Below are 10,084 nucleotides of genomic sequence, written 5' to 3' on the forward strand. Positions count from 1 at the left end.
TCGGTTGTTTATATTTTTTATTCTTTATGTATTTTCTTAATTGGATGTCCTGAACATCAACCTCCATCATAGAACATCTTTCTTTTTTTTCTACAGGATCAAATCAGCTAATTACACACGCCTTATTTTAACACGCCAGGTGTTTGAAACAAAGCAGAAAAAATCGGTATAGAAAATCATCGTAATGAAAAAAGTATATAACTAGACAGTCATAATTAAACTTCATAGATTGAGGGTAAGATTTTGTTAGTTTGGTGAGTATGGGAAATGTCTATACTACAAAATTACAAAAATATATTCTCTGTACAAACATATATTTTATATATGAAATTAAATATTTAATTCTAAATCTTCCAAAATGATTACCAGAGTATACGTCACATATTTTTGGAAGAAATTAATTTGGCAAATCAAAATTTTGAAATTTGTTAGATTTTTCTAGAATTTTATTTTGCGAATGGATAGTTCCAATGAATTTCGCAATAATTATTTCAGTGAATGTCCAAAATACAAAATTTATAAACAAATTTTCAAAAGTTTCGCAATTTTTGAAACTTCTCAAAAAAAATTATGTTTTGCAGCATTCTTATTTCAAAAAAATCTCGGGAGGTTTTTTGATAAATTAGAGATAATTGTGGAGTCTACTACCTAATTATTTTCACACAAATTCGCAAAAATATGGTCTTTTTCAAAAGTTTAGTCCCTAATTTTCGCGTTTTTTTTTCCCTCAAAACTTTTTTCTCGCCTAAGTTTCTCCCATTTTCAGTAACAGCATTTATTTCTTTGACTCAAGAATGGAATTATTTAAGTTTTTCTTTCTTTCTGCATACTCCACGATTCCATATAACAGGACACCGAATATAAGTACAAACTGCAGAATATAAAGTTTAGTAGAGACGCATAATATATTTCCATAGGCGAACGTAACAACAAAGCCAAGTGATTGGAATAACTTGTAAACTGAGTATGCAATTTCTTGTTTGGAGTAAAACAGGATACCATAGAAAGCTAAAAGAGTTAAAAGAAAAGTTATACCACTATAATACACCTAATGCACCTCTAGAGAGTAAGTGTGTTGGGGAAATTTAAGTTGTCGTTATATATATTGGGCAGAATGGCGCGTGGTTCGGTCCACAGCGCGGCTATGTTTAGCGTATGCCTTTAAAACAGCTTTTGGTCAACCCATAACATGTGAGAGAAATTGGGTAGGCTAGCCGGAGTACATATGTATATATTCAGGATACAGAGCTCGCATTAATAACAATGTTGCCAACACTGAAGTCGCTATAACCTATATAAATATTCCGAATAATAATAACCAACACCTTATCCTATAAACTTTCACTTTTAAAAAGATCTGGTAACTATAGTTAAACAAAAAAAGGGAATAAAACCTTTTTTTTAACTCTAAAACAGGTTTCAGCATGAACAAGAAAAAGAGAAGCGTTGAATCTTTGGGCATTGCATCGTTGAACGTCGGATCAACGTTTAGCATACACTTTTCAATTTGTGAGTTAGCCATGTAGATCGAGCAAGAAGATGAAACAGTTGTCGGTAGGCCATTATTTTCTTATCTCTCTAAATTTTATGGATTATAGGCATTTCTTGATTCCTCCTGTGAGTATTAAATTTTTCGGATAGTATCTTACATAATATTGCGCGGGCTCGTAATTTCCCGAATTGGTCATTAGTACCAAAAAATTGGGTTGTAATGGTTTCTTACCATGCACCTGTGTCTGCCATATTGCATCTGCCGTGCCCCACATAGCAACACTGAGAAAAAACAAACTGAGAGGGGAATCCAGTGGATTCCATAGATACAACCACATAATCAAACATGACTGGAAGATCGCTACAAATAAAATCATCAAGTAGCGAGGAAGCCATTTTGCAAATGATGCAACAAAAAGTGATGAAACTGCATTGCTAATTCCAAAGGCAATCATAACAAAACCAATCTTTTGAATACCAACTGCGCAGGTGATATAAGCCTAAAAACAACATGCATATTACATAAAAATGGCGATATCTCTGGCGTAAAGCTTAAAAACATTTCAGTTAAAAATATTGTAATGAGGGATTAACCAGTTTTACGTATATGGGGATTAAACGAACAATACTAATGTTTAAATCAAATCTCGTCGCGACTACCTCAAGTTAAGTAATTTTAGCGAAATTCGCAATTTACCCACTACTCGGAATACCCAGTGAAATAAAAAAAAGGTTCCATATATACCTTCGTAAAATCACCAAATATAAATCCAATCGACAAGCCACTGTACATATTAAGAGGTAATAAGAAAATCATTCTCCAGTCTCTAAAACTTTGAAAAGTTAAAATCAGAGATGCCGTACATCCACCATGTTTGTATTTTTCTTTAACTTTCACTTCATCTAGGAACATCAACGCTATCACGGCACCAGATATTCCAAACAGCAAGTATATTATCATCAAATTAACTACGGTTGAATGGTTTGTTTGTTGCTTGACAGAAGGAATGACAGTTGAGGGACAAAACGATGCACCACAAGCATAACTGGTGTTATGTGGTTTGTAGCTAGCTAAAAATACACACAACCTGCCTGTAAAAATCAAAAGATGGCTTATCCCAAAGAGCTTGAATGGGTCTCCAAGGTGATAAATCATGTTTAATTATCTTGTAGACTTCAGAAAGTTGTCTGTTTTTTAAAACTTTTGAATTTTTTTGTGCATTTAAATATTCTGCATTAATTGTACGTTTAAAAATGTTGACATTTAATTATTTTGCATGCATGAAAATGTCAAGATGACCTCACAGATATTTTCGCTTATTGCTACAATTTTTGACCAGTAAAAAGACATAGATTTAAACTTTTCTTACAAGACTTGTCAGTTGACAACTTTTTGAGCACTACATCTAAGTTTAACATCCTTTACCACCCCAAAATCCCTTCAATACAAGCATTGAAGAATAACCAACACTACAGACTGATGCAAAAAATATAAACACTAATTACCTAAGCAAGGCTTCAACACAATTGACGAAATACTATTCCCAACAACTTGACTGCATTGAAACATAGTGAAAAAGATGCCGAAAAAATTGGTCATAACTGCGTCAACTGAAAGACCAGATGATTTGGAATAATTTCTTGCAGTTGTTGAAATGTATGTTGCTTTAGCTGTCCATAATGGTGCAGCACAAAGACCTGTAAAAATAAAATTGTCGATCAGAGAAAGCAATTCATACAAATTGTCTATCACAGATAAGAATTCATACAAACTATATATCGCATGTAAAAATTTATACAGATAACAATTTATACAAATTGTTTATAACAGAAAACAATTTAAACAATTCATACGAATTGTTTATTACAGATAACGATTTATACAAATTGTCCTTCGCAGATAATCTATATTATAATGCCCGTATACGTCTGTCTGTCCGTCCGTCCGTCCGTCTGTCACGCAAAATGGTAGCTTAGCTGCGCAGGTAGCTAGACGCACGCAATGCGGTATAAAAAGGACGGGCGAACCCGTGGATTTTTCCACGGGCTAACGACTAGTTCATACAATCACAGATAACAATTCATACAAATTGTCTATCACAGATAACAATTCATACAAATTGTCTATCACAGATAACAATTCATACAAATTGTCTATCATAGATAACAATTTAAACAAATTGTTTATCATAGATAACAATTCATACAAATTGTTTATCATAGATAGTTTACCACAGATAACAATTCATACAAATTATTTATCTATGATAACAATTCATACAAATTGTTTATCTATGATAACAATTCATACAAATTGTTTATCATAGATAGTTTACCACAGATAACAATTCATACAAATTGTATATCGCATGTAAACATTTCATACAAGTACTTTAAGTTGCCAAATAAACGTCATCCCTCCTCGTTTATTAATTTTCAATCCCCCCAGACCTTATTTGACCCCCCTCCCCTCCCCCCCCCCCCCGTTTAGGAATCTTATTTAGCATAAAATTTGAAAAAAATTAAGTTTTTCACCGTTCCCATTCTAGCGTGTTTTTTTATCTGATACTGTCATCATGTCAAACTATACCAATTGTTTTCTCGCTTGTTAAATTTTGTCACTGCTTCGGTATAGTTGAGACATGGCTGTTGTTCTATGCCTTTTTTAGGTTTGTTGATGGATCGTACAAAGAATTAAATCTGGTGAGTTGCAGTGCAATAGCTTCTGTGTTATACTTTTAGCAAATCTGTTTTAACTATATATACCATATTTTGTCTAAAAAAGTCTGACTTACAATAGTTGTTTCTAACACGGTTCAAGTTTTTTCTCTCGCCACTTGAAATTAAATGCCTTCCCTACACCCGTTCATTAAATTTTCCGAAATTTCCAACCTCCCCCCCCCCCCCATTTATTTGAACCCCCCTGTTTATTAAAGTTTTCAGAACCTCCCCCCCTGCTTATTAAATTTTCAGAAATTCTCCCCCATTTATTCCAGTCGATTGGTTAATTAACAGGGCCATAAAATGGAGGGGTAAATATAGTGGTGACTAAAAAAAATTGTTTTGCAATTTAGGATCTTGAGAATGGCTAAACGCTCTTTTTAAATGTGACAATGTGTTAGCTTTTTTACTGTGTCTATCTAAGCATCTTTGGAAAAAATAGGTGTCATGGCCCCTTTCAATGTCCCGTCCCCTTATTTTGTCATCCCTAAACAAATATTGCATATAATACTACTTTACTTAATTATTGTTTACAATAAAATCCAAGATATAAAAAGGCTTATATCCAGCCGGTCTACTATTTTCAAATTCTTTGCAACTATATCTCAAACTAATACAAATAAACTAACACGAGTCAAGGCTTAAAAAAATAAGGTTGATTTCTTTAGCTTGATACAAATGGATTATAATTTTTATATTGAAATACTTACCTAGTAAAACTGACACAGGAATTAAAGACCATGATGTTGGATAAAAATGTGCAGTCGTATAACTGATGTATCCAATTGTGCTAAACACGATCGTGTATTTACATCCAAATTTGTTAATCAATGATGGAGACACAAACAAGCAGGAACATACAAGAGACATGTAAACAACTGAAAGAGAACCAAAACCCAAGTTAGCATCACTATGAATACTGCTCTGAAGATTCTGCAACGATTGAAATCCAGTGAATATACAAAAGAATAAGAATCCCAGAATGAACAAATTTTTATATGCTGTGCAGCAAGAGATTTCAGAAATGACATCATCATTGAATAATTTAGAAGGTGATCTGTCCATTATAGAGTCCTAAAAATAGCAGAATAATAATAGAATTTTAAATGTTGCTTGTCGGCAGTGTGTAGATTCTTGATAAATCTTGATCAGTAAACTCACATTATCTTAAACATATTTGGCAGCTACCTTAACTCTTTTTACTGATGGCAAAAATGGGGAGAGGGGTGTTTTAGTAGTAATTATATACATGGTGTAGAGTGGAATTTGCAGTTTTTGATGAGCAATTTATAAATTTTTTAGACTCATAGAAAAAGAAGAATCTCACTATACAAATCAAAAATTAAAAGTGAGTTGCACCATGTATATATCAAGTTTACTTGTGGATATACCGCAGTTATGTTTTGATGTAATGGAAGAAAAAAATGTTCTAATAATATCTTACTTTGTATCTTTAAAAATTATATATAAACAGACAAAAAGTAATTAGTCTTATTGCATAATTGTGAACCATTTACAAAGTAAATTTATGTTGTGATGGTGCTTACAACTAGAACAGACCAGCTCCTCTGCATTTTCTAACTGAATAAGGAACCAGTTGGAATATATAGCTAGTTAGGCTGAGAACTGGGATAATTTATGTCGATTTTTCTGCAACCAGTTTAAATAAAGATGTCATATGTAGCTCTTACAAATCGAGCAGCCTTTTCCAAGTTTATTTCGATTTAATTAAATACTCCGGCTACTTAAGGCCAGTCCTTTTTTATTTGAGGTTCATTTTTAATATCTCAAGTTATAAAGAATCTGGCATAATTTATTGGCCACCATATCATTATATAAATAGTAAATATTAATCCGGGCATATGACTTCACAATAAAAATAAGTATGAGAAGTTTGATTGATGATTTTTTTATTTTATTTTAACGAATATTTTGTCTTGTTACTACAAGACATTATCAACGTAAATTGTTACAATTATCTCACAAGTTTTTTAAATTTAATTTCCAACAACTACATAATACACAGTGGACGTATAAAACAATGCTTAACAAAACATATAACACATAACAGCAAACCCAAGGGTATTTAAATTATAAAACGTTGGTAAGGGTAACGTCCACCACGCGGAGCACAAATGCACTCCCCCCCTTGTTGACTATAAATAACATTTATCTTAAAACAATTTTAATGGAACAGACAATTCCTGTACATTAAGTGTGGGACTGTTATCACGAATATACATGGCCTCAGCTATTTTTCTCTTTTTAAAGTGGTGAACATTATCTATTAAAATACTGAAGTTCTTTTGTTCAACAAGTGGGTGATTCTCAGTGACTGAATGTTTTAGGATGTGAGAGTTCCTATTGCGGTTCATTTAGCACCCTCGCTGTTTCACCAATGCATGTAGCATCGCACAATTCCACCGGACAAGTATATTTGTACACAACACCATGTTTGTGTTCATCCTTTCAAGGAAATCATGGTAACTGCTTAGTAAAGCGTCTAAATAACACTTTTAAACAGTTTCTCCCTGCCAATGCCCAGCCATGCATTGGTTATCAATGTCGAAAGTTATCTTCGCTATTTTCTGTGAAAGATAGAACGAAGGTCACAATCTTTATAACTTGAGTTATTGAAAATGACCCTGAAATAAAAAAAGACTGGCCTAAGTAGCCCGAGTAGTCCCCACTACTCAGGGACATATTACTTAATTTGGCTATTTAAGGGGCCATCAACAAAAAACTTTCGTCCAAAACCCCTTCAATCATGTGTCAAAATGAACTATTAAAAATAGTAAAAAACATAAGGCACATCAACAGTATTTAAGGTTAGAGCCACCCAACCAGCCTTATTTTAATCATGATTTTTACCATAGTTGCTAGAACTAGAATGCATCAGTGCCAAGGGTCCTGAGTTGTCTCCATTTAATTTAAGCTCCATTTAAAATAGGCACGCAATTTATCATTATATTGGTGTTTAATGGTTTGTATTGATGATGATTGGTCTTTTCAGATTTCTGTTTTATGTTCATCAGAGCCTGGCCCTGTTGTATGGTTGATTAACTCTAACACTAGATATTATTACAGGGCTTAAAATTTTTACTTATGTAGGTTTTGGGGTGGAGAATCTGATAAAAAGGCTTAAAAATACAAAAATTGATGGTTTAAAAGATATTTTTGTTATGATTTAGTTTATCATTCATTTATTCTAACATAGAGTACTGGTTGCTGAAGTGAATAACTAAAATGGTCATAAAATAAACAATCCCTCAAAATAGTCCACACAGTCCAGTCTACATATTTATATTTTAGTTTCATATGGTTTTTCTAGTGCTTCCTGGTTTACTTGATGTCTAATATTTCTATATTTTATTGTAACTAACACAGTTTCAATATGCAAAATATTAAGAAGCCTGAAAAAAAATTTGCAAAGCTGAGCTGCCCTTGTTTCTCATCAGATCTGTGAAAACCTCTTTTTCAACTTGGTAAACCATACCAACATTACGTTTATTTTCACTTAAAATGATGCAGTATGAAATTGATACCAGAATGTTGCCCTTCTTGAAATAAATGACAACAGGGTGCAGAGTACATTGCGGCTTGTTAAATTATTAAAGCAACATATTTAGAAAACTAAATTGGCTCTCTTAGCTATCCATTGACTTTATTCTATGATAGTTTGATCATAATAATCGTCCAGCAATGAACACAGTCTCTTTAAAAGTCTTTACATGTCATCTGGACAGTTAGACACTTGTGAATCATGTATTTTTTATTTGTAACATCACAAACAATAAAGCTCATGTTATTAAATGCCAATTGGTGCAAGAATCAATTTCATGTTTTCATAGAAGTGCACACACAAACGAAATGCGTTCCCAATGAGCCGGGTCATAAGCCACAAAATTTTAAAAATTCAACTTCCATGGATAGTATTTTAACTTATAAAACTGACACTAAGTTCCCTTAGATTTGTCAAAAGAGCCTTTTCTCTTTTTCTTATGATGGCAAGTTTAAAATACCATATGATTTGGTTAAATCATTACAGTCACATTATCTGGAAAGGAAACAATTACTCAAGAGATGATACGGACAGAAATTCACTGTCTGATCAAGACAACATGGATTTATCGATGATCCAACACTTGTGTGGTAAAGCTGCATGGAAGCATGTAATAAAAAACACAAAAAATAAGAAATGGTTCTGCGAAGTTTGCAACAACAATCTTTCCAAGGGAAAACCTATGGGATGGTTGCCTGCGCTGGTGCCATCTTGTATTTGCAGAACAAAAATGGCAGCAGCTAGGACCTAGCTCTGCAAACCTTGCTCCATACAACACAAGGCAGCCATAAAATTAGATGAACATTAAAAAGATTGTTGAGAATGGTCCTTTGTAACTTGAAAAATATATACGTACTGTGAAATTCTCTAAATTTCTTTTAATCCCCCCAAATTCATTTTACGATCATGTATGAACAAATGTCCTGCAAACAAGTTTGTTTAATTCGAAAAAAATAGAATGGTAAGATCGAATATAGAATAGCAGGAAAACAATAGAGTATAAGAGTGTCACGTACTAATAGAAAATAGTATGTGAGAATCACGTAGGAATAAAAAAAAAATATTAAAGTACAGTCACGTATAAATAGCCACTGCAGACATAAATACAAAATAATTTTGCTCTTATTTCGAGCCTCCTAATTAGTGCTATAGCAATGGGCTGGGCATATTCAAGAATTTCAAAGAACCTGATGAAACCAACTTAGCTGATTTCCCTACATTTTTAAATTACCCCTAAAAATCAACCAAAGTACAAATTTTCAGCCCAGTATTAATAATTATAAAAAAAAAAAATTATACCAACATGCGTTACCAAGCTGGGAAATGCATATTTTGTAGTAGCTTTTTAAGGTTTGGCAGTTTATTCACTTCTTTTTGTCTTCTTATTGGCATGAAAGTTCTTTAGAATATGCAATTGCATTTTCTTCTGAACATACATCGTATTTAAACCTCGCTCAATATTTAGTTAGCTAAGTAGCTCGTTTTTATATTATTCCTGCTGAGCCAGACAAGTACATCTTCTTGTCGAGTTATGCTATGATTACATTTTGTTTACAAACACTGCTACCATTTTGCCCAGCTTAATGCGTAAAAAGAGGACCCCCGATACTCACACATCGAGCGAAAGATAGGAAATTAATTTTCGGCTTTGAGTGTAATCATAGTTTATAGACTATGGTGTAATATTGCTAAGAAACGGACCAACCGCACATTACCTGTTAAAAAAGTAGTAAAATTCTTACAAAAATTTATCGGCACTACAAGATCAAAAGTAGAAGCTTAATTCACACTAAAAAAACCTACCTATATATAGAAGCCGCTAAATGACGTTGCTCAGGTTCGGTTTTTGCTGCTCGACACTGCGGCAAGTTTAGATCGAATCGACACTGTTTTGCAATGCCACATGCTGAAATAAACATTTTTAATCGTTATTCTGATCACCTATTTTTTTCTATTGTATATATAAATATAAAAAAAAGTATTTTAAAACTTAATGTGAACAAAAAAAAATAAAATGCAAAAGCCATCATGCGGTGACATGTCGCACTGCAAGGTACATTTTCCTTTTTTTCTCTGCAACCATTTCCGATAAACGTTTGTTAAATAGCTTACACTCTCGCCCCATTCCACCATTTGTTGAAAAAAACCAATTGGGTGAACGACCCGTTATCAACATCAAGTACACGTTCATTGTATTGGCGTTTCTTCTCATCCTCGTTGCGTAAGCATTTATTGAGTTACAAACCCTGGTATCTCCCGAGCGTTTAGGTCAAAAAGCCGTATATGTAAAAATAACCTTTGACCAGGACT

The 10,084-nt window shown here is 33.1% G+C and overlaps 1 protein-coding gene across 2 annotated transcripts; it reads right to left on the bottom strand.

Moving 5' to 3' along the window:
* Positions 1-229: 229 nt before the first annotated feature.
* On the bottom strand, positions 230-9,395 carry LOC130648719 (protein unc-93 homolog A-like). 2 transcript variants are annotated; one of them, XM_057454794.1, is made up of 6 exons: positions 9,078-9,395; positions 4,923-5,286; positions 2,998-3,189; positions 2,237-2,562; positions 1,724-1,991; positions 230-1,008 (listed from the first exon to the last, which is right to left on the bottom strand). In XM_057454794.1, exons 2-6 carry the CDS (start codon positions 5,275-5,277, stop codon positions 776-778), a joined length of 1,374 nt encoding a protein of 457 aa, XP_057310777.1. In that variant the 5' UTR covers positions 5,278-5,286; positions 9,078-9,395; the 3' UTR covers positions 230-775. The 2 variants fall into 2 exon arrangements, with proteins under 2 accessions (XP_057310777.1, XP_057310776.1); XM_057454793.1 differs by having other exon boundaries at positions 9,074-9,395.
* Between the last annotated feature and the right edge of the window lie 689 nt (positions 9,396-10,084).

The sequence above is a fragment of the Hydractinia symbiolongicarpus genome, chromosome 7 (genome assembly GCF_029227915.1).
Source record: "Hydractinia symbiolongicarpus strain clone_291-10 chromosome 7, HSymV2.1, whole genome shotgun sequence".
Lineage (NCBI taxonomy): Eukaryota > Metazoa > Cnidaria > Hydrozoa > Anthoathecata > Hydractiniidae > Hydractinia > Hydractinia symbiolongicarpus.